Source organism: Poecilia mexicana, unplaced genomic scaffold, assembly GCF_051168715.1.
Source record: "Poecilia mexicana isolate PSO_F unplaced genomic scaffold, ASM5116871v1 scaffold_4, whole genome shotgun sequence".
Classification (NCBI taxonomy): Eukaryota; Metazoa; Chordata; class Actinopteri; order Cyprinodontiformes; family Poeciliidae; genus Poecilia; species Poecilia mexicana.
Genome location: NW_028263373.1, coordinates 10,826,030 through 10,851,301, shown reverse-complemented (window position 1 = coordinate 10,851,301; position 25,272 = coordinate 10,826,030). Strand labels below are relative to the sequence as shown.

Below are 25,272 nucleotides of genomic sequence, written 5' to 3'. Positions count from 1 at the left end.
AAGTTTTGTTGCAAAATCTGGCAGATAATACTGTATATTCCCACAATTCTCTATCACTTTTGTAAACTGATCTGTTTTTGCAGACTGGGGCACAAAACATTATTTTACCCATAAAATGAAAGGATCCATCTGGCAGTGGTATCCTCCTTTTTATAGTATCAAAACCAAAAGACTTCAAGCATCAGCTAACAAAAGTTCAAAAATAGAATAAATTACTTGAAAATTATTGGGGTTCTCAAAGCAGCATTTCAAATTATACTTAATGTTGCCTATACTGTGCATCATGTTGTTATTATTTCACTGTCTTTCATAGACACACCGAATTTCTGCATTCTTAACATAACATAGTAGAAATTCATTCAGGTCTGGAAAAGTCACATCTTCAACAAGAAGAGTTTTCTCACATTTACTCCACTTAGCAAAAACATGACTATGACTCTGTATGTTTGCCATTGGCAGTGATTGTGCTACACCACCATGTGATTTGACTCTGGAAAGCACAGTCACTCTAAATGACCATCATTTGGAAACTTGCACTTTCATCACAGAGCTCTGTTTCCCCCAACTGAGGGGGAACTGGGTGGGGCTCTTTGTTTTGAAATTAAACTTGTATGAGTATGAGATCAAAACTGCCTGTAGCCCACATTCTTTTACATCCCAACTCACAAGAGCTGGAGCTATGTAGACGCTCTGACCTATTCATTCTCAAACTCATTTACATCTGCACTTTTGCCTGTCTTTCCTGTATGACACATCAACATTGGGGACAAAATACTAACATGCTGGCTTACATATTGGACAGGTGCCATGGTGAAAAGATCATGATCATCTGGTCACATTGACATGCTTGATTGGTATTGATATTCTCTTATGTATGAAAACAAAGCAAGTACACACAAAAAAAACCCTGAGGCATTCTATAAATGATATAACTTACGACTACTATGTGAGTGTTTGTGAATCAGACTTCAGTCAGACTGTGTCACACATTGTTTTTGTAGATTAGTTTCTTTTTTTTTTGGCTTCATTAATACAAAATCTTTCACTATTACCTGTATGGAAAGGGCAAATTTTTTAAATAAACAGGCAATAAAGAGGTAGGTATGAAACCTATTTTGGGGTTTGATAGAATTTGAGGGGGAGGCAAAGACAAAGAGACAAAGAAAACTATGCAATATCGCAGGAATCCCGACTGAGGTCAGTGTTTCTCTCTTTAGTTCACTCACTTTCGGATAGTTGTCAGTACCTTAAATATTGTAATATAACATTTCTTCAGTTATTCTGAGAAAGACTCAGCACGTATTCAAAAGTCGGTTGTTAGTCTTATTTAATAAGCGAACTCCTCTCGTCCATTTGGAATATTACCGAGTCTCGTTCATAACAAAGAAACACCGTAGGGGGAGCGGCCCCTTTAACGCCGTTTTGGAATAATTAATGACGTCGCGCTGTAAACACGACTGACGCTCAGCTGCGTGGATGAAGCATCCTCAGAGCATCCAAGAGCCCAAGACCGTGCAGGCTGCCTTTGTTTATTTCACTACGGGACTGCTGTCCCTGTTTCTGCTACTGCGACGGGATAAAATAACTGACCCTCACCTCGACTCTCATATGCAGTCTCCAACACCAGCACGGCGGTGGTGTGCTTGTTCTACTAACTGCCATGGCTAGAAACACGGACACCCCATCTCCTTATCCTTACCATGGTGAGTTGGTTCGTCTTTGTTGTGAACGCTGTGGGGGTTTTTTGTACTGTGGAACGCTGTGACAGCGGGACGTAACGATATCTTTTTTTTTTTTTTTACGCCTAAACTGCAATTGAATGTTACCTGTGCTTTTACGTGATGTTAGCTTATGTTATCAAATGCTAATTAAGAGATTGTAACGGTTGACATCTACTACGTAACGGCTGAATAACGTTTAAAACGCGGATAGTTTCATTGAAGTAGACAAGTAGCGTCTCCTCTCTTGTCTGTTTAAACTAGGCATTTAAACAACCGCGTCATTTGTCGCTCTAGTTTTGCACATTTATCCCTTTGTTTTGGTGAAAATTGTCTAGCAAAATATTACTTTGTGAAATTACTGCTTATATTATTTTGGGAAAATCAGTTGGTTATGAACGTCTGTAATTGTGAGACTAATTGATTAATCGATTGCAAATAAGCCGAAACAACATTGACTTTAAAATGCACTAGTTAACTCTGGTGCAGCCACCACACCACTTTGCTTCCCTGCATTAAACCAGGGCTATTATTTACCTGATTGTCATAGTAGCTTGCCAAGGTTAAATATTTTCATCCAATTCAATTGAGTTGATTTATGTAAAGTTGGTTCACATTCACAACAAATATAATCTCAAAGCACAACAGATTTGATTAATATTAATTTATAAATATATTTCAGTCTCATAAATGCATTGAAATTCAATTATCTACTGTCCGATTTGATCATAGAACTAATCCAGTTCCTTGGAAAATGTAAATTTTGGTATTCATCAGTAAGAGTTTCATCCAGGTAGTGAGTTTGCAGCAATTTCACATTCCCATCACTGATGACAGTGGAAAGGAACAACTCTTTTAGTAGTATAAAATTTTCAGCAGGGCACCTTGGGCATGACTGGGGGTAGATTAGAACTACAATAAATAAAATATATTAATAAAACAAACAGGGATGTGCTTGTCCTGGGGTACTTTCTGTGGGAACATTTTTTCTGTGTTAAGGGATAAATTGCCTTTAACATGGAAGTACTGAGCCTTAGCACTATATATGCGATGATGACAAAGAGTGCACATAATTCAAGCCCACAATGGCAACCTCAATTCTGGGCTGCCACCAACGAGGTTTTATTTAATTAATCTATTGACAACGAGTTTTTATTTAATTAATCTATTGATAAATATTGTAATTTCATAATTTTTTCCGAGCTTTTTTCCCCCATAAAAGCATACAATTTTTAGTTTGTTTTACATCTCAGTAACATAAAATTTTAACCGATTGTACTTTACGGGATCATTTATGTGAATGAAGTGTTACCACTACAATTATGTATTTGGGGATAAAATGAAAGGCTTTTGAAGGTGTTTTGTGTTCACCACAAAGCAGAATATGTTTAAAAATCATCTTCGTCCCATCCTGAAATGTTTTCTGCTTGAGCTATTTGTAGTCACATCTGCGATGTGTCCTCATGCTTCAGGCCCTAAATTGCCTTAAATTCAAGATTTTAATTGTTTCATGATCCTTGCGGAGTCTTGTGCTTCCAATACATATTGCATAAAGAAACATGCAGTGTTGTTTTAGGCTGAGTATAAATACTTCCACGTCATCTGTTTGCTTTCATGGAATTCACCCCACATTTTCTAGTTGCAAAAGTTGTGATGAAAAGGATACCATTTTTTTTCAGTGGTCACACTTCCATCCAGCTTATTTCCATTAGAAAGTTCAAGAGAGCAATCCATTCTTTGACTACTGATTTTTAGATGGTTCAATACGTTACATCATCAATCATATGTGGAATTGCATAATGGAAGTTTTGAAGGGCTGACTCAAAAGATTCCTTTTAAGTCCGAGATGTGCATTTTAAAATCACTTATCTAGTTAAAAAAAATATTAGACTATTGACGGACAGATTGTTATATATGTTTTTTACATTTGGTTTAAAATAAAATGTAGAGATTTTATATCTAAATTGAATCTCTAAATGATGATACTTGGCTTTTATCTTTTCATCTCGTAGATCTTGCAATGCTAACAATATATTATTTTTCTAAGGATGATGAATGTTGAGGTGGTGTTTCTCTGTTTCTCACCATCTCATTACCATTGTACCTATTTACCATAATGTTTTAATATAATCTCAGTCTTGTTTTCACACCAGAAGAGTAGCAGCCACGTGTCCTGTTTGGATTGTTTTTATTTCTTTATTGTCTTAGCACTGCTATCTGTATTGATAGGCAAGACGGTACATTTTTTTTTAACACATTCAAAAGCAAAGGATTTATAATCTCTGTAAGTCTGTATTTGCGACTCTTAGCTCACAATGATAGATTTAGATATATTTAGGCCACATGCAGATTTTCTCTCCATTAATACACCTTCATAATTACCCAAGCAATGCAATCTTTTGTCTTTAGGCAGTAGTATCTTTCTAATGAAACCAAGCCAGAATAATGATTTTTTTATTTTTTCCCAATAGCTGGTTTTCATTAAGTCCCCCTAGTTATGCTTAGATGGGTCTCACGTGCACCAATATACAATATAGTATCAGCACAGTGATCTAGAGCAATAATGATTATTGCTGTAACAAGTCTTTCACAGTGAACCTTCTTTCATAATGTAATGCGTCTTAGATTTAGAGTTTTGCTGGAATTTTATAAAGTTTTATTGCCTGTGATGACTGTTTGGGTGGGAAAAGTTTGTGATACACATCTTATGATGCTAGACATGTTTAAAGCACAGAGTATAGTGTTCAGAATCAACCACAGAAGCTCATGCAGAATGAAAAATCTGTGATTTAAAATCTGAATTTATTTGGTTACTTCAGTTAAGGAACGGAAACTAAGTTTATAGATAGCCAATCCTTTGACACCACTGATCCTGCTGAATGTACACATTTTTATCAGTAACTGATTTTTTTTTTTAATCTATAATGCAACATATGTACATTATTCATAGCAGTGGAAATCAACATGCTTCCCTGCTTAATTCTCAAAGAAACCAGAATGAGTACGGGATCTTGCAGGAACAAGTATACGATCCGGAAAAGTTTAGGCTATCACAAAAACTGCAACATTTAACAGATGCATTGTCAAATCGGCCTCTGACGGATCCCCAGATGGGGATAGCTTCTGTGTCTTCCTGGCACCCACCCCCCAAATCCTGACACAGTTCTCCCCTTAGAGCTCATGACTCCAGCAATCTGCCAGTCAAGACTGCAGACTGTCAGCTGCAGTTGATCCTCTCTGTTCTCTGCAGACATGCAGCTCACCATGGGGGATGTCAGACTCTGTCTCTCCTCTTTCACAAGTTCAGCCTCATTCTCTATAATCTACAATGGATTTGACATTGGAGAACATTGTGTAAACTGTAGGTAAAGTTAGTCGTTACCCCACGGGTCATTTATTGTATGCCTATGTAATATACATTCTTTTTTATTTTATAGTATACATGCCTTACTCTGTCATACAGGCTGAAGTGCTGCTTTCTAGAAAATTTGGGCGAGAATTTAGCTAGACATTATTATAGAGTGCAGTGAAAATATATTTCCCCTAATTTATTCATTTTCTTTCGGTTTTTGCTATTTTGTCACTATTCAAAGTTTAGACCATCAAACACATTTTACCGTCAAAGATCATTGAGTAAATATAAAATGCAGTTTATAGAAGCTCCCCAACCCAGCCTACTCTGGTGTGAAAAAGTTATGACCCCATAAACCTAATAAATGACCGTACTGTAGCCACTGCCATTAAGCATTACAGTAACTGGCAGTAAATCTTTTACATTGTTGTGGGTGGATTTTGGACTACTGTTCTTTGTGAAATTGTTTTAATTCTGTCACATTGAATAGTTTTGGGGCATGAAGGGCAGATTATGCCATTGGATCTCAGATTTAAATCTGTTTTTTTTTTCTTCTTTTAATTAGGTTTTTTATTATTATTATTCTGAGATGGTCTTAGGGCTGTTGTAAACGAATATTTTAGTAATCGAGTAATCTATCGATTATTCTTACGATTAATCGAGTAATCGGATAAAAAAAAATATAAAATGAAATATTGGTAAATCTGGCATAATACCGGTGTTACTATCAGATATCAATATCAGTCCAATTTTTCATATTTGAGCATCCCTAACAGTTGCTTTTTTGTAGTTTGGAAAACTAACCTGTAACAATAATAGCTCACTTTCTAAGTTAACCAGAAGAAAAGTTATAGAAAAATCTGAAATTATATTGAATTTAATAACAAAGAGGCAGGCTCACAAATATGCTTATAAAAAATGTCTACAATCCAGCTTTTAGTTTATGTATTCATCTTCAGTGAGTTTAATAGATTAATTAAACTCACCTTGCCACCTAACCTGTCACGCTTTGGGTTTGAAAATACGGGAAATGCCACCTGGAGTGGGAGGAGAGGGCGAATGAACGAACGTAAGATGGGGTGGAGGGGAGGAAATAGACCAGCGGACTGACGAACCGTTAGACCGGGGGACGAACACGGGGGGAAGCAATACGGGATATTTACGACACCTTCACTGGTCACACTCAGAAACTCATCTACCAGCCATGTACGATGCGCTCCGCCACCCGTTTCTTCTGACCGGGATATGAAATTTATTGTGCGGTTCGTCGGTAAAGCTACATTTACACAGTAAGCATCAGCTACTCAGCCGCCCGCCCTGTTCAGGCTATCCGCTCACCTCAGCGCTCTTCCCGCCGTTCGCTTTCAACCAGCAGCCCCGGAGGAGAAATGCTGCCGTACTCCAGGCATTCCCCAAGTCATTTTAAGGATGCTTATTGGTTCCCCAAAAAACGATAAAAAGTCGGGCATTATCATCAATCCATAAAATCTCCACGGGCCAACCTTGAAGATTGTACTTTATGCCGCTGAGACTTAGCTTTTGTCAACAACGCAGAGGCGGAAGTGAGAGCTCCGCGCAACGCAAATGAAGTCCCGGCCGGAACACGGTGAGCTAACTAATAAAACATAAATTAACGAAGCTTCGAGGCAGGTAAATTTTCCTCGAGGAATTTTAGTAATCGAGGTACTCGAATCATTCGAGGAATCGTTTCAGCTCTAGATGGTCTTGCTTGAGATCATTCCCCTGCTGCATGGCTCAAGTGAATTTGTGTTCCAAGTACCTTTTACATCAGTATTTTCTGCTTGACAGGTGAATGCATGGCTCCATCAATAAGTGGTCTTGGTCCTGAAGCAGCACTGTGGTTCACAAGAGTCCCCAAACAGAATGGTTGGCTTTGTAACACTTTTCACAATGACAGATATTAGTGACTTGGTTTCTCACTATGCCTTTAGATCAAATAATGTCCTGCTTCTTGAGCCTACTTCCTATTGTCTATTTATGAATAAATAAATAACATACTTTGAGTTTATTTTTTTTATTAGACTTTTATTTATACAAGTTAAAATTGTGTTATAATGACTTTTGTTGCTTTTATAATATCTACACACAAATGATGTTTAAACATTACATCATGTTGCAGTGTAATTCCATCATCAAAAACACATACCTGGAGAGTTGTCGGAAAGAGAAGGAGCTTTGACACATGTCAATATCGATGGATCAAATGGCGCAAAGTCAGATTTCTTTCACGTTGAGTTTGATATACATTTTTCTAACTGAAGGTAACATATCTACTTGACTATGCTATAAAACAGCACTACAATACTGCTTATAGATTGCCACCTGTAGTTTTAAAACAGTTTAAAACAGTTTTGTTTTAGGACCGGACCACTTTGTCTATAGCCTTTTATCACCCAGCAGCATGTCAGGGAGGAGCATGACAGCGTTACTCAAAACTTCATAAAACCAGAGTGAATTCTGCTCACTCTGGCACTTTTCTGGAATCTCCTTAGAATAATTTAAATTGTAGAAATGGCAAGACCAAAAGTTTTTGCTGTTTCAAAAACCATTAAATAATACTTGGATACTTGTAACTGGCCCTGCCTTGGATTCTCCGAGGGCCTTAGAAGGGGATATGGAACAGAAGCCGTCTGGGTCAACTGCTTTAAGATTTAAGAAAGTACTAGGGATGATATTTTACTGGTGAAATGAAAGTTAATAATACAGTTGAAAATAATATGGTCTGGTAATTAGATTTTAAGGAATTCATTTCCCCTGCTTTTTTGAGATGAAAATTGGAACGTTTACTACAAAGAGTTAACTTTTTAATTGTGGTAAATGTGGGTTATTGCTGCGGAATGATTAGAAAAACCAAAAATAATAATTAGGAGGGCGTTTCAGGGAAGAAAACCAAAAATACGAACAGTGCATCACAACTAGAGAAAGTAGCTGCTAGCCTGTTATTCATATTCAACCATCATCCACTCCACATCCAGATTTAAATGTACCCCTGAGGGCAGTGTATTATATAACGTTTCTAACTTTGTAGCGAGGGCCCTGTGTGCATATACTGTGCTGGTGGAAATGCTCAGCTAGTCAGAAAAGTAGGAAAGTAGCTCATAATCATTCTGTAGCAGGTTTGTCCAGTGACAATGGAGATATGAGATCCATTCACCACAGAAGTGTTGAGTTGGGCACCCTGTTAATTAACAAATTTCCCGCATGGGTAGCTTCCCTAAACACTGCATTTTTTATAGTCTTGACAGGGCGCTGAGAGCAATGGTTTGGTATCGCAGCATTCTTAGTCTTTTACTATGCGTTGCAGTTTTAAAACGTGATGGCTTACAGGCAGAAAGAAGTATTGTTGTTCCCTCCCTTTAATGCTACCGTCTCCTGCAAAAATCTTTGTCAGATAAACTTTGCCGTGACAGTGATGAGCTAGTTTAGCTGGTAATATCATGTAGTTGTGGATTGGCTGCGTCACCTGCTGGCACACACCAAACCCACGACAGGTAAATGGCATTCTCTCCTAAATATCATCATCGTGCCTGCATTTCAATGTAACACATGAGGATATGAGAGGTTCCCCTTTATTTCTGGCATATTTCAATGTGTTTATCATCCTTGGTTTTAGTCTTAATAAATCCTGATTTGAGCCATATGAGCCTGTCACTGATCTACTACAGAAGTAGTGGGACTCACTTTGCAAAAACTCAGCGCTATCACTTGCATGCCTGGAGGCTCCCACTGAAGTAACCAAGGTCACAAAGCCCCAGCCACAAAACTACTCTTTCTCAGCTCGGAGCAGAAGGCCTTGCTGTCAGCATTTGACACTGACGGTAATTCCACACGGAGCTGAATCCCAGCCAAGATCCAACAGTCTTGTTATGTGAAGGAACGTCAGTTAACGCCGTATCATTACCACTCTCAGAAAACATGCACGGGGAAGAAGTCATCATGCTCCAACAGGAGTTAACTGAGGGGGTTACTAAGTCATGTAACACATGAGGATATGAGTAGAACACGTTCATCCACTTTACTGGATCCCAAAGGACTTGGCTAGGTAAAACTACACTGAGATTTGGATGTTGTTGTCTTGTCCTAAAACATAGACAAGCACTTTAATGATTGATCTGTCCTCCAGAGGGGGGAAATGCACAAAAAGGCAGAAGGACGGAAAGAAGTCTGGACATTAACGAGCGATAGACAAAGGAGAAGGAAAAGAAGGTCTTGTTGCTGGATTGTTTGGGTTTTGATTTTTCCTGTTTGTTTTCAATCTTATGTTTCAGCATCTGGAGAAATTTTTTTTATACTTTAATCAAATAAAATATAAAAAATTCAGACTTATGTCCAATTGGGGGAGAGGGGCATTTGTGGTTTGAATGTACTGTTCTAGGATTTTTAGATAATTTAGATGTAGATTATTTATTTATCTATTAATTTTGTTGTAAGAGTGACTATTTTTGTCTGTGGCCGTGGAGGTACCTAATTGAATCTGAAGCCTGACACTTTAATCACATTTAATATTAAGTAATTGTGTACATTTAGAAAAGGGAAACTTTGCTGTTACTTTAATGTTATTCTGACACCTTTATAATATATTACTGGCACTTCCTTCAGGGTGTCTATTCCCATTCTCATAACAAAATAGATATGGTAGCTTGGGGGATAAATAATGAACAAAATAACAAGCAGCCAAAGACACTTAGCCAAGATTTCAATGTATGGTGTTCTGTGTCTCTCACAGGTCAACCAGTCATGCAGAGCTAATAGATAAAAATGGGGTTGTCTGCTTTTTTACAACACATCTTTTCATTGGAAAAAAATAATGATGAAGTTAAACTTTTGCATGTATGTTTGTTTCATTGAACAATTGCCTGTCCTTTTTGCCAGTGAGATGAGAGATTCTTTCCAACTAACTTGATTTGGACTGTCTTCCAAACAGACCTTGATAGCTGAGGATAAAACATCTGGTCCTATAAAGTTAATTTACTTCCATCCCAGAGTTTATTTATACTTAATTTACAATGATTTCACTATTGCCTCCAAATATATCAAGTTCAAAAATACAAAAACAGCAAAGAATTCTGTCCAGGGAGTAGTGTATGTAAAATTATCACAATTTTTCCTTTCAGCTAGACAGCTAATATTACAAACTAGGGAATTTTCCCCTTATAAGTTTTATAATAATATCTAAAAGTCTGTTGTATGAAAGTATAGTGAAAATAGTCATTTCCTTTTATTCTCATAGTACACACAGTTTATTGAAATACATTTACAAAGTTTCAAAAATGGATGTTTTATTTATGTATTTTAGAGCAACACTATGGAGTATCTTGGCTGACCAATCAATATATTTTTAAAGGATTTTAGATAGGAGAGACTACTCACAGTCAAAGAAGGCAGCAATGGAGCAATATTTTTAGGTGCTTTTTTTTCACCCTCTAGTAATTTCTTGTGGGGGATTTAGACGAAATTAACTTGAATCCAATTCTGTGCTTGAACATTAGTAACATGCCAACATTTCTCTACTGAAGCAATAAAAGAAACTTGCAACTATTTTTAGTGTCCATTTGCTGCCCATCTCTTTCCCAGAAGGACTGACTTCTGTGTCTGAACAAATAGAAGGTAAATTCACTTGTCAAAAGTGCCTCAGCTGCATCGTAAGAGCACAATCACCGTAATGTTCCCAAACCACCTTAATGGACAAGCGACCAGACAAAAGCCAGTTTTCAAATGTTCGCTGAAAACCTGCTGGGAGAGTGCTGAGCAGACCTTTTTTGTTTCATCATGAACACCATTCCTGGAGACAAGCGTAGGGATTGCAGCATCGGAACATTTTTACAATTAAAATGATAAGACTCTGGCAAATTGGGAACCTTATGAATTGATGGAGTTTTGAAAAAGTGTTTGCTTCTTTCAGATTTCTTCTGTCTTGCTTCCCTGATAGACTTTAAAGTTTCAGATCTTCGAGCAAATCAGACAGTAAATAGAACTGGTGATTTCATTTATTAAAGCAAAGGCTTTCTAAACCAATCCGATACTACATCAGAAATTTGTTCGCTGCCTTAAACCAAATAACTTATTTTGCCACAGTTGACATTCGCGACTCCTGTAATAAGTATTTTATATCGCTGTGGGGGAGTTGTAGCCCACTTTTCTTTACAAAATTGTTTTAATTTAGCCATACTAGAATGTTTTTGAGCATGAACATTAAGGCCACTCGTCTCAATCGGATCCAAATAAAGACTTTGACTTTACGCCTTCAAAACCTTCATTTTGTCTTTTAAGAATTTCAAAAAGGGACTGTTTGGCAGTAGATGCCATTTATGCCTCTCTTTGTTTCACTGGGCTTCTTTTTAACCTTTTCCAATTAGCTGAAAGACGTCACAAATCCTGTTTGTTCTTCATTGTATGATGGGTTTTGATATCCATTAGCCTACTTTAAACTGACATGTTTTATTATAGTAATGTCTTTATCCTGCAGGTCTGGTAGTCATCAAGCCTGTATACTGGAACGCATCAAAAAAATGTGGCTAATATTAGTTGTGTCATGATTTAGAGATTGGCGTAAATCACGTAAGCCCAGGTTGGTCTGGATAGCTTTTTTTCCATAATAAATAAAAAAGTGTGGAAAAAAGCAAAGACAGGAAGGAGGAGGTGGGTGAGGGATACCTTCTCTCATCCCCGTAGTTCTGAAAAATGTTCAGTTCAGCGATACTTCACATTTTCTTTATTGTGGAAATGTATGTAGACATAGTGAGTAGAAGCAGCAAAAAACAGTCTTTTTGACCCTTTTGACCCAGGCCTTGCAGAGCACCTGTGCTACTTGAGCTGTTTGCCTGACTACAGTATGAAAGAGGCCTGTGTTGGACAGTGGACCTCTAGGGGACACTGATGCCCGTGTCTGTGTGTGTGTTTATTTATTTATATATATATATATATATATATATATATATATATATATATATATATATATATATATATATATATATATATATATATATATATATATATATATATATATAGATGGTCTGTCTTTCCATCTTCTTTGAGAGAAAATGACTTGAAGTAGAAACCTTTCTATGTTTTAAAGGTAATGAGGATGTTACACAATATAATTACTTTTCCTTTCTACAAAGTATTATTCAATGAAGACAATACTAGGGAATGCTTAGCTAAAAAAAAAAAAAGTCTTGTGCTGATTCTTCACTGTACACAGCTTTATTATATGAAGCCTTTTGTTTGTCACCATGAATTCTTATGCTTACATTCAGAAAAGGACACAGTGCCATTGTCCAACTTAATGTCAATAGATTAAATGTTTGTGCTGCTAACAGCGATACTAGCTGTCACAGTGTTGCATGCCTGCCAGGCTTTTTCCGAGCAGTTCTGACTACAGACTCTTGTTCTGCCTGACTACAACCAGCAGCACACATACAGTCCACCCTGCAAAGGCAGACTGCAGTGCAGTCTAAACAGCCGTCATCTAATGCAGTGTCTGCTGGTGGCCCAGCATCGTTGATGATTTTCACCACGAGTTCGCGCTTAGCCCCTCCTTCATGTTCATTTTTTGGGTCAGAGAAAAGTACATCAGGCTTGTCTTAAGTAGTTAAGGTCATGAACAGGAATCGTAGCTTGTGCTAAATTTAGCTTTTAGTTGAATAAGCACCTCTGATTATGACTGTATCAGAGTAATGAGGAGTTGAAGTGATCCAAAATAGTTTGACTGAGTGTGAGTGAAATTTTAAAACTTTCCGCTGCTCAAGATCCCACTTGTAAATTCTTTTTGCTGAGCCACTTGAGTTAAACAGTCTCTTAGTCTGTGCTTTTCCAGTTTGTTCTTTTGATGATTTCTCTGCATTGCAACCTATTGACAAATACCTTATTGACTCATATCTCATACCGAATATTCTGTATTGGCAGCTTAAGTATCTCAAAGCTGTTGAGTTCGGACACCACTGACACGACTGCATCCCCTGACATTTACTGTTCTGCACCACAATCTGTCCTCTCACCACTGGCTCCCCTTGATCTCAGTATGATTCAGCTTCCACTCACCATATGGGCAGATTTTTGTCACAACATTTCCTGAAGTTTGAAGACTGTAATGGGTGTTCAGATGGCTAAGATGACTGAATTTACCTTAAATATATCTGTTTACAGCTAGCAAATGGCACATTTTGCTCAACCGAGCAATTGTTGTTTTTTTTGTTTTGTTTTGTTTTGTTTTTTAAATCATCTCTGGTTTCGGATAATCCAGTATAATCGTCTGGTCACGGATCTGTGTCAACGACCAGTTATTAGGACATGGTCTACGGTCCAGAGATAACTTCCTTTTATTAATAAGCAAATGTGCTGAATTTACATAATCAGATTATTAAATGACCTACTTCACCTTGTCTGTGTGGGTAGTAAGGAAAAATACTTGCTTTGCTTTTCCTGGAGGGGTATATTTTGACACATATTGTGATTGTTGATGAGTACTTTAAAACACAGGAATATTCTTAAATAAGCTAATAGTTTTCCTGTTAAAGGAGCATAGATATTTGGGCCAAAACATCTTTCAGTCTGAAGCAGCTTTTCCCCTGTTTCCTATCTTGCCATGTATGTCGCCATGTCTAAAATCACATTTTTGTGGGCCTAAAGTAAGGAAAGTAAGTCTTTTTTTTAGCTAAACTTTTCCATCCAGTTGGGCTATGAAGTCTGTCTGTCCCTTTGATGAAACCCTCGTTTTGCATAGAGCATTCATATTGAAATGAGGGGTGATCTCAGTGTTTTACTCCATCAGGGGAAGATAAATTACTTTTGCCATGATGTCACCGTCTCATTCTTTTTTCCATACTTGTGTGCCAAAAGTTCACTGTTCCCCACACAGTCTGAGTCCCTTCAAGTGATGAAGTTGCTGAATTAATTAGAAAGGAGGTCATATTGTATTTGACATGGTGAGATAAGCGAGTATTCAGCAATGCGGACAAAGCTTTTGCGTAGCATAACATTAACCAATGTCATTATTGGGTCATTACTAACACATTTGGAGTCACTTGTGTAAGCTTAGTCGCAGTGGTTCTATACATTTCATTGTGACACACTGTCATGTCAAAAACATCCTTTGCATCCTGGCTTAGCTGCTAGCTACAATCCCATAGGAAGGTGATGCTGGAGCACTGATTCCCCAAGGCAGCATTTCTATGCTATTGAAACACAAAACAGGTGCACAATAGTTTGATGGGAAATTCGATATATAATGTGGCTACAGTAAATACACAATACCACCCTTTAACAGGGCACATTTCAAAATTTTCCTCACAAATTGAAACTCAATACATCACCTGCAGTGCTTTAAGAAGGTGTTCTCAGTAACTTGTAACTTTTAATGCCTCCGTTAAGAGTGAGTCGAAGCAAAAAGAGAACAATGCTGCAAGTATATTTTTGGCCATGTGTTTTTCTTTTGTTGCTGACTGTGCAGCTGAAGGGCACCCCTTAAATTTAAAATAGCTGCTGAGCAGAGTTTTCGCACACCTGCTGAAACACCCTGTTTTACTGTTGACCCATGTATTTAAAATTTCTGCCATTCATAGTTACTGCTTTAGATGCAGTTAAAGGTTATAGAAAGTGTTTGAAAGGCCACAGCTAATGTTCACCGTATTGTAGCTGGTAGTTTTGTAGGTATAGCTAACAATCAGGCTTTGCTGGTCTTAGAAAATTATTGATAAATGTTGTTGATATACTCACAAGTAGGGCTGAAACGATTCCTCGAATGATTCGAGTACCTCGATTACAAAAATTCCTCGAGGAAAATTTACCTGCCTCGAAGCTTCGTTAATTTATGTTTTATTAGTTAGCGCACCGTGTTCCGGCCGGGACTTCATTTGCGTTGCGCGGAGCTCTCACTTCCGCCTCTGAGTTGTTGACAAAAGCTAAGTCTCAGCGGCATAAAGTCCAATCTTCAAGATTGGCCCGTGGGGATTTTATTGATTGATGATAATGCCCGACTTTTTATCGTTTTTGGGGAACCAATAAGCATCCTTAAAATGACTTGGGGAATGCCTGGAGTACGGCAGCATTTCTCCTCCGGGGCTGCTGGTTGAAAGCGAACGGCGGGAAGAGCGCTGAGGTGAGCGGATAGACTGAACAGGGCGGGCGGCTGAGTAGCTGATGCTTACCGTGTAAATGTAGCTTTACCGACGAACCGCACAATAAATTTCATATCCCGGTCTGAAGAAACGGGTGGCGGAGCGCATCGTACATGGCTGGTAGATGAGTTTCTGAGTGACCAGTGAAGGTGTCGTAAATATCCCGTATTGCTTCCCCCCGTGTTCGTCCCCCGGTCTAACGGTTCGTCAGTCCGCTGGTCTATTTCCTCCCCTCCACCCCATCTTACGTTCGTTCATTCGCCCTCTCCTCCCACTCCAGGCGGCATTTCCCGTATTTTCAAACCCAAAGCGTGACAGGTTAGGTGGCAAGGTGAGTTTAATTAATCTATTAAACTCACTGAAGATGAATACATAAACTAAAAGCTGGATTGTAGACATTTTTTATAAGCATATTTGTGAGCCTGCCTCTTTGTTATTAAATTCAATATAATTTCAGATTTTTCTATAACTTTTCTTCTGGTTAACTTAGAAAGTGAGCTATTATTGTTACAGGCTAGTTTTCTAAACTACAAAAAAGCAACTGTTAGGGATGCTCAAATATGAAAAATTGGACTGATATTGATATCTGATAGTAACACCGGTATTATGCCAGATTTACCAATATTTCATTTTATAATTTTTTTATCCGATTACTCGATTAATCGTAAGAATAATCGATAGATTACTCGATTACTAAAATATTCGTTTACAACAGCTCTACTCACAAGTCCTAATAAAAGCATTACATTATGAGCAAAAAGTAAATTTAGTTTAGCAGTTCCTTTAAGAAAACAAAAACTCTATATTATTTACAGTTTCTAAGAAACAGAATTGTGTCTTTCTTTGCTGTATGAAAATAATCAAAATGAACAGAAATAAATTATTTAAGAATGTCTCTGTGTGTAATAAATGTTTCACTTTTGAGTTGAATTGCTGAAATAAACCTTCCAGTAATATCCATTCAACTGAGGTTGCTGCTATGTATAAGGGAATTTTATTGTAGGTCCCTTTATTCATTTAGAATACAGGTGTTTTAGAAGTCTGAACCAACAACCGAATTTTGCATTTCTCAGATATTTTTTTCCCAATCAAATTTGATTTGTACATACACTGATTTGGGAATTGGGCAGATGGGAGAGACCCAGTCATGATGCCCCCAAGTCTGCCTCAGCTGCTCAGAAATATCACACCCCATGTGCAACGATTAATGAGGCATCAGAAACACGTCATATGTACTGTCAACTGCAGTTGAGACTGTTTTGGGACTAAAGAAGCAGTGATTAAATGCAAGTACATGTGCTCTGCTGCATTTGAAAGTGCGCACGTTAAAGAACTTAAGAGTTCTTTGGAAGTTGACTGGTGCTCATACAGAGTAATGAGATGTTTTTCCAGCATCCCATCAGATCGAGTTTTGAAGAAAAGGTTAACCCCCAGGGGCCCAAGAGAAACGTCTTTTTCGTCCAACGCTGTTGTTTGCGGATGTCGCTTTTGCATTAGATTTGTGCGTGTCAGTAACACGTGAATGATGTTCTGGGGCTGCGTTAACATTTTCAGATTGTTAAAGTCGATGTAATTAATTAATAAAGATTAATGTGTTTGAACAGCACAGCGGCAGAGTTAGTAGTGCTGTTGCTTTCCAGCAAGAAGGTCTGGGATTCATGTCCTGGCCTCGGGTCTTTTTGAATGCAGTTTGCATGTTCTCCCTGTGCATGAGTAGCTTCTCTTCAGGTACTCCAGCTTCCTCCCAACGTCTAAAAACATGAGTGTCAGGTTAATTGAGCTCTCTAAATTTTCCTTAGGTGTGCGTGTGTGTGTGTGCATGATTGTTTGTCCTGTCTGTCTCTGCGTGACCGTGATATGGGCTTGGTGCAGGCGTCCACCGCTTCTCGCCCAATAACCACTGGAGGCATCAGCCCCCCTCACAACACTGGAACGATAAGGGGGATGGATGGATGGATGGATGGATGGATGGATGGATGGATGGATGGATGGATGGATGGATGGATGGATGGATGGATGGATGGATGGATGGATGGATGGATGGATGGATGGATGGAAATTAATGGCTTGGAGTTCCGGCCTTTGTTATTTATCATATTGATTAATTGTGATTGTATTTATTAATCCATGTCGCTGTTCTCTCTACAGGTGAACCAATCAAGTTTGACCCAAACTTCAGAGGGCCTGTTCAGAACAGGTAGATGCTAATCTTTACCTAACCTGACATTCAACACGTGACATTCTACAAAATATTAATACTGACTGGATATGATTTATATCAGAAACATGTATTTCCATTGCACTTTATTGCAAAATAAGAAAAACTCTTTTTTTTTTTTTTTGTAATTTAGACGACCTGACCCACTGCGTCTGAACCCTACTTGTGTATTGATTGTCCCTGTTGTGCAATCATTTTGGCGCATACTTCTGTCACATTGAGATACATGGATTATTTTTCATGCAACAATAATGATAATGATAACTACTCTGGTCATACAACCACAGGGAATTATGGGCATAACAACATAGTGACAGTTTCAACAAATATGTAAAAAAAAATATATATATATATAATTGTTATATACTGCAGCTTTAAACATCAAAAAATAAACATAGGCCTACTTAGAGGAGCATAAAGAACATTCAGTTATTTATAGGAGGGGTAAATAAAACAAAGTCTTGAAATTAATTTTACATTTAATAGTGGTTTGATTTCTTCTTAATTTTATTTGAATAAAGTACACTTTGCAATAGCCTTTGAGGTTTTCATTCTCCATTTTTCTTTATGAGTTAGTCTTTTCCTTTTCTTACCTGACCAATTTTCCCCTTTGACCAATCTTATCTTTTATCTTTAGTGCCAGTTTGGCAGGTTGCTGTGCAGGCATTTTCCAGTCCTGTTGTTTCTCTGAATCCAACCCTCCACATTACACATCACTGCGATGTGGCTGCTTGGAGGAGCAGAGCACACTTTGATGTTGTTCTGACCCACAGGCTTTTCTTAATGAGAGCACGGAGAAGAGTAACTCAGCGGTTGTCTTTCTTTTTTTTCTTTTTTTTTTTTTTTCCCAACCAGGCTGAATATGGTAACAGTTACTATAAGTTATTTATAGGTTAGATGTTGTAAATGTTTACCATTTTAAACATATAAAATCAAAACGACACAGCAGTGAACAGTCTTAAATGTAGATTTTAAACATAAATCAAACTGTCATTTTCATCACTCTTTTTCTTCTTTCAGAGTGTTGTATTTGGTGATACAGCTGCCCTGAGCAGCTGCCACTCATGGATTTTTTTAAGCATGTAAAATATCCCGTATTTGAGCAAATCTCTGTTTTTTTTTTTTTTTTTCTTTGTTTGTTTGGTTTTTTTTTGCCCAAATGATTTTGACAAAGCTGGGACAATCTGGCAGATTCCGGCCACAATGGCTCCCCACTATCCTGTTAAAAACCTGCCATCTGTGTCACTTTGGCTCCCGCAGATAACCAGCCCTTCACACACGATGCACACTCCAAAGTTTGCCACTTCACTTGCGATGCTTCAAGTATTTATACATTTAGTTGTTTTTTTTTGTTTGTTTGTTTGTTTGTTTTTGTTTGCTTTTTGTCCTTTTTAGTTTTCAAGCAGAATTCCTGCCAACAGGAAGTAGGAGAAAGCTTTTGTTGATCTCTGTGCAAGTGACATCTGAGCAGATCTGAAGCTTGGGAGTGCAGCCATGTTGGAATCTACTTGAGATATAACAGAGCAAAGCAGAACTGTTTCACTCTCCTCTTTTTATCAGCCTTCCTCCAGCACACTGACCTTTATTTGCTTCAAAGGTGACTTTGTTTTAACACTCTAGTGCTGTGCTTGCTTTTTTTCCTTAAAAAATGCAGTCCTGTCTAAATGTGGAGATGAAACAGACAAGAAATTCATGGAAACCTTTATAAAAAAACAACAACAAAAAAACAGGAGAGGCACTTTCACCTGAGGATGCTTAGCTTTTAGATATTCTCGCTGTAATTTACCTCTGATGTTTAAGAGTGATATCTTAGCTATTTACCATCCAGGATGGAGATGAATTTTAAAATTAGGAATGATATACTTTCCATAGGAACCCAGACATTTATTTTTTTTTAAAAAGAATGACACGAGTGACACTTTGCTTTACTACCTTCTTTTTAAGACCCATCATCTTGAAACTCTTTGGTAATAGAGAAGCATATTGTCATTATAAACCTTATATTCTGTGTCTGTGGCTGACATAAACATACATAGCAGTGACCAATTTTGACACCATTTTTTTTCTTTTATGCCTAGATAAAATGGTTGATATCACAAGATAAAAAAAACCCCAACTAATAATGTAATTGGATGCTATTTCAGAAGTCAAAATGTTGTAAAAATTCAAAAACAAATGTCATGTTGGAAAATAATATGCTTGACCATATTATATATAGTATTATAGGCATATACACAGTTATATGTTTAGGTATTAAATAATATTCTTCCTTTAAGATCATATAAAATATAAAGATTTTTTACATCTTTATATTTACTTTTATTGGACCATAAATATAATTTATTACATCCAAAAGCACATGTAAACAAAGTCAGACCGTTGATCTATAAAGTTAAAGTAAGTATACAATTAGCAGTATTTTACTCATATTATTATAAATTGCGTATTTCAGCTTTTATTCTTCTCCACATGGGTTTCTCCACTGCTGTTATCTCTGCTAATTCATTGTGAGGTGCAATAGAGTCTGTGTGCAGCGATATAGTCCTCTTGCAGAAAAAAATGACAATTCATTGCCCAATAGAGACTCAAAAGAAATACTGTTGCATCTTTCAGCTTAGGCCTCCTATTGACCTTGGCTTTGAAAAGTGGAGGGGGTGAGAGCCTCAAGTCAATTTCCCAAGCAGACTGCACCATGGGAAGGTTTTGAATTGTCCTTCGCTTGAATGGTGCCACTTGACACAGTGGGCTGGACTTTCCTTCATTTGTGGATGGGTGTACCGAGCATCTGAATGGTTTTAAAATGAGCTAGCTGCACAGCCCCTCACTGTGCAGGAGGGAGGGGAAGACGGCTTGTTATGCAGCAAGCCTATAAAAGAGTGAAAAAAGACTTGGAGAGAATGCATTTCTTTTTTATCTCTTTATTGTTTTGTTTTATATATATTTTATTTTTGGCAGACTGCTGTGAAAATCTTCAAATATCTGTCTCTGTGCCAGTGGGACAGTTAACCCTTTGAGGAATTGGATTCTCATCAGGAAGTTGGTTGAGAACTACAGCAGTCCTTTTGAAAATGCAGTACAGAGATAATCCTCCCTCCAAAATGTGTACATCATATATTTTGTAGAGCTGTAATTCACCTGCCATAAACCTACTACTGTGTAACACAGTTATTATCTATAAATCCAGGGGCGCGTAATTTGGTTTTTTTCGCTCTTCAAACATAACAGCAAATTGTCGGTTCACTGTAAAACTAAACTCCCTGTTTTGGGTTTTTATGTCCCTGTCTGTTATTTATGCTTGTGTTCTAATTTACAGGAAGTGCACTGATGTGATTTGCTGCATTATCTTTCTCATCGTTATCCTGGGCTACATCGCCCTGGGTACTGTCGGTGAGTTTCCTACATTGCCGGTGATTACATCACAAAAGCCCTGAATTAACAAGTTTGTTAATAACCCAAATATCTGGTTGTTTGGAGTGTAGCAAATTTAAATAAAACACCTTCACTCAAAGAATGCGCTATGTTCTGGCCATGTCTTAACCTTGGAAAAAAATATCACAAAATAATAGTGTGTTGTTTCAGTCAAGTATTTAACTTTGTAATTATTTGTTTAAAGAATGATTTTATTTCTTTAGCAGAGACTGTGTGGTACATTTTCTTTCTGATTTGCCAGACTTATACTCTCCTAATCTGTACCTTTTTGACATTTAATGAAAAGTGTTTTGATAGGTGGTGCTGTTATTATACTTCAAAATATGACCTTGACTAATCCAAGCATTCTTCCTTGTCATCGTGACAAGATTGCCCAAATGTTTGCATCATCTACCAATCTAGCACTTTTCTTGAATGTACAGACTTATTCAGTAAAAATAAAATATTATTTAAAAGTTAATTTATTTCAGCAACTAAATTGGCTAAGTGAAATAAATTCTAAAGACTGATGCTTTAATGCCTTTATTTCTGCTAATTGTGACAATTTTCTGCCTTGAGCTAGGGAAAGCACATTTAAAATAAAATCATCACATTAGACCAATAAAATAACTTTTACACTCCAAATTACAACAATAACTCTCTCCAGTTTTTCACAAATCTGCAAAATTCACACACAAAAAAGTCACCAACAGATCCCCATATTTTTTCTGATTTTATTGACAATTTTTCTCAAAATTGGCCAAAAAACCATTGGGCTTAAGTGACTACTGCCTCAACTTCATTTGATGCCAAGTGATAGTCTGTGACCGATACAGTGAATAATAAAAATTTACATTTAACGTCACACATTAGTGCAAATATAGTATAAATTCCTTCCAAATATTTCTTAATTAGCACCACAAAATCTGTGATTTTGATTGCAAAAAAACCCCACAAAATCACAGAATCCTGGATGGACTGACCAGTTTGAAAAAATGTTCAATATTATTACATTTTAACACTATAGAAGCTATTTATTGATATTTTAGCAAAATTAATACATTCTGGCACAACCCTACTAAGAACATTCAGATTTTTGATATGACCCAAAATGAAAATGAGTTTGACACCCCTGGTTTAGATTATATAATATGACAACAGTCCCTAGCAGTAATGTCAGCAACTGTGTAGCACTTACTTTAATCTTTTTTAACTGTCATGCAATTTGTTGCTTTCTAGCTTTCGAAAAGGCGGGTAGTGATCTTACCAGTGGCATTTCAAATGAAAAGCTGTTTTTTGTTTGTTTTGTTTTTTTCCTAGCCTGGTTCCACGGAGACCCCAGGAAAATCATCTCTCCAACTGACAGCCAGGGTCAGTTTTGTGGCCAGAAGGACACCTCGAATTCGTGAGTTACAATACATTTGCCTTCAAAAACTGACATTACAGTGAAATAATTATGATGTCCATGTTGTCTGTCAGCTTTCCCATTGTTATCTTTACGCTCTAAATAGGCTTTGTCTGCAGCACCAGTACACGAGAGATGATTTGTGATTAATCCTGACAAGTCTTAATTCACAGAGCACAGCATGCGTTTGTTTTTCTGTGTGTATGTGTGCCTAAAGACTTGCTTCATAAATTGTCTCTGCAATAGAATTTTAGATCTCTCTAATCTAAAGCCCCTCTTTGTCTGTTGTGTCTTCTTTGTTTGTAGAAATAAAAACATATTATTCTACTTCAACATGCTGAAATGTGCCAGTCCTGCAGTTTTAATTAACCTCCAGTGCCCTACAACTCAGGTACGAGACTGAAGACAGCCCTGTCCAGTAGAGCATTGTGCAAAAAAAACAAAGCATTTTTCTCAATCTTTCCTTCAAAACTGGTGAAATTCATCCTCAAGAGATGTGTTTTCTCCCTCAGCTCTGTGTCTCCAAGTGCCCTGACAGATTTGCCACGCTATCCAACGTTTCAGCTGACAACAGCTGGGAATATTACAGGCAATTCTGCAAGCCTGGCTTTGAGTTTGGAAGTAAGGTAGGAAATGGTGACGGATGTTTGTTGTATTCTTCGAACAAGCTGATTTATAGTTGAAAACAAACAATTTATTTTCCACCTAAAGTCTCTTTCTGTAGGCCTTTTTTAGCGTAAAAACATTAATATATTTTTTTTATATAATTTAGGTTGATAAAGATCCATGTCTGCAGTTATTTACTAAATAACTTGATGTACACAGCTTTGATAGACGAGCGGAAAAAAGTCGGCCTTTACTCATACTCACCTCAGCCGTCTTCTCTCGACTGACAGCAGCTCAGTGCTAATGACGTTAGCATGACGCGGTGTAAGGTGTTGTGTGGGAGCAAAAGACACCACACTCATACTGTTCGGAACTGAATCATCATTTTCCTTCCCAAATCATTTCAAGTGTGTATATTGTTCAGTTCTGGCAGCACTGAACTTCAGGTTTCATTCAGGATAAATTATGATGGCAAAACCTGTTGGCCTTTTTAGTGTTGAAAGTTTCTAGGCAGCATCCAAAGAGATTTTGTTTAACAATGAGCCCTTGAAAATTATAGTAGCACTTATCTCTCTTTTAAACAACCGATTGGTCGATGACTGTTACGTATTTTGAGTTGTATATAACATTGTCTCGTCTGTTGCTCTTTCAGTCAGTTGCAGAGGTCATTCGAGATGAAGATTGCCCTCTAATGCTTGTGCCAAGCAAACCAAGTAAGTGGAAAAAATAAGTACTTGTCTGCCAAATAATGGCTTAGTCAAAAGTTATACCCTTGGCAAATTTGGACTTAAAATTCAATTTGAATGTCACTAACACCTTTTTTTCTAACTGGAATTATTATTAGAGGGGACATATTGCACATATGTCTCTTTTTTTAACAAGTCGTTTTGAAAAACCACAATGGGCAGACTCTTCCCCTCACCTAAAGCAACCCCAAAATAATGGATGGATGAAAAGTGTTTTGTTCCTCACTGCAGTTATGGAGAACAGAGCTGCATGGCTTCATTTTATTTTTATTTTTATGCACAATTTGAAGTATCACACTAGAAAAGCTTGACGGAAACAGCAAAATTCAAACTAACAATTTCTGTTTCTCAATAGGTTTTACACTCGCCTCAGGTGATCTTTGCATTTTCTGAAAAACGTTTGTTCTCTAAACTCTAAAGGTGGAAACGCATTTCTCAAATAAATCGTGATGTGGAGAATGATCCCATCCAGTTTCGGTTTGTCTGAATCACTTCACAACAGACTTTATTTTGAAAACTACCGACAGTACACGGCAACACCAGCCGACAGACTTCGACCGAAAGAAAGTTTTGTTTATACTGTTTATTGCAAATATGCAAATTAAACATGATTACCTCTCAGACGCTGCTTGCTGTCTCCTTGAAGGCCTGGATACAGCAAGCAGCTGGACTTGGGGTCAGAGATGTACAATTGTATGTCTTTTTGCAGTCATTTTCACGTCAGCACAGAGTTATTGGCTTGGTCATCACCATGCTGTTTGCATAACAGCGGTGTAGCTCTAAAACAACTCATTCTCAAAGGAGCTCAAAATAGGCAGAACCAAGCAGGTGAAATCTCATCTGAGGATCATTTTCTGCAAAACATGTAACATTTTGCTTTCTTTTTATGTTGTTCTGGGATATTCTTGTTGTCTACTAAAAAAATAAACTTCTTGATTGAATGAAAATGATTTTAAAACTAAATCTTCACAGGAATATGACACGTTTTGGACATAACGGCAAATACAAACGTCTAACATTTCCTTTCCAAATTTCCTTCAGTACTACAGCGGTGCTTTCCTGAGTTCACATCAAAGGAGGGATTATTAACTGTTGCAAATCAGACCACCTTCAGAGACCATCACAACAACACGTGGACTGTCAACGATCTCAGAGATGCTGCAATGTAAGACCTGCTTCCTGCCAGCCTGAATCTTTGCCTTTTCTTTCAGAAAACTAGATTATAGTTTAAGGTTAAATTTCACTTTTATTCATAAAATTTGCTAAATGTTGATGAGGGGGGGAAGGGTGTTTTATAGGTTTGAGTCTGCAACACAAAGTAACTTACATTGACTACTCTGTGTTTGTGAAGACACTCTGATTACGCTCCGTCACACTCTGCTTGGTCATTAAGTTAAAAATAAAAATTCTTATTTTTCTGAAGTCTTTTTTTTTTTTTTTTGTTACTTTCATACCCCGGGCTATACTTTTTAAATAATGGGAAAGGGTGTAGTGCCCCCTGCTGGTCATTCTTTGCAACTCTTCAACATTTAAAAATCTTCTAGTACAATGTGTTTACTTTTGATGTTATTATATAACATGGGATTTTAATTCTAAAAGTTACTTTATTATTCACTGAAATCTAAGTAAGTGATATCACAAACATCTGAAACCAGGTATGCACAGTACATACTCTATAAAAAT

At 37.3% G+C, this 25,272-nt stretch overlaps 1 protein-coding gene across 3 annotated transcripts in view; it reads left to right on the top strand.

Moving 5' to 3' along the window:
* The first annotated feature begins 980 nt into the window (after positions 1-980).
* Positions 981-25,272, top strand: part of slc44a5b (solute carrier family 44 member 5b) — a 32,002-nt gene continuing 7,710 nt past the window's right edge. Inside the window, exons 1-8 of one of the 3 annotated variants that reach the window (XM_088004942.1) lie at positions 981-1,703; positions 17,355-17,403; positions 20,738-20,811; positions 22,153-22,237; positions 22,544-22,628; positions 22,750-22,863; positions 23,496-23,556; positions 24,631-24,754. In XM_088004942.1, the coding sequence (XP_087861068.1) occupies positions 1,661-1,703; positions 17,355-17,403; positions 20,738-20,811; positions 22,153-22,237; positions 22,544-22,628; positions 22,750-22,863; positions 23,496-23,556; positions 24,631-24,754 (635 nt within the window). In that variant the 5' untranslated portion in view covers positions 981-1,660. Of the gene's footprint in view, positions 1,704-17,354; positions 17,404-20,737; positions 20,812-21,975; positions 22,238-22,543; positions 22,629-22,749; positions 22,864-23,495; positions 23,557-24,630; positions 24,755-25,272 lie in introns of those variants that run through there. The other 2 variants (XM_015000479.2, XM_088004941.1) reach the window with 2 other exon arrangements.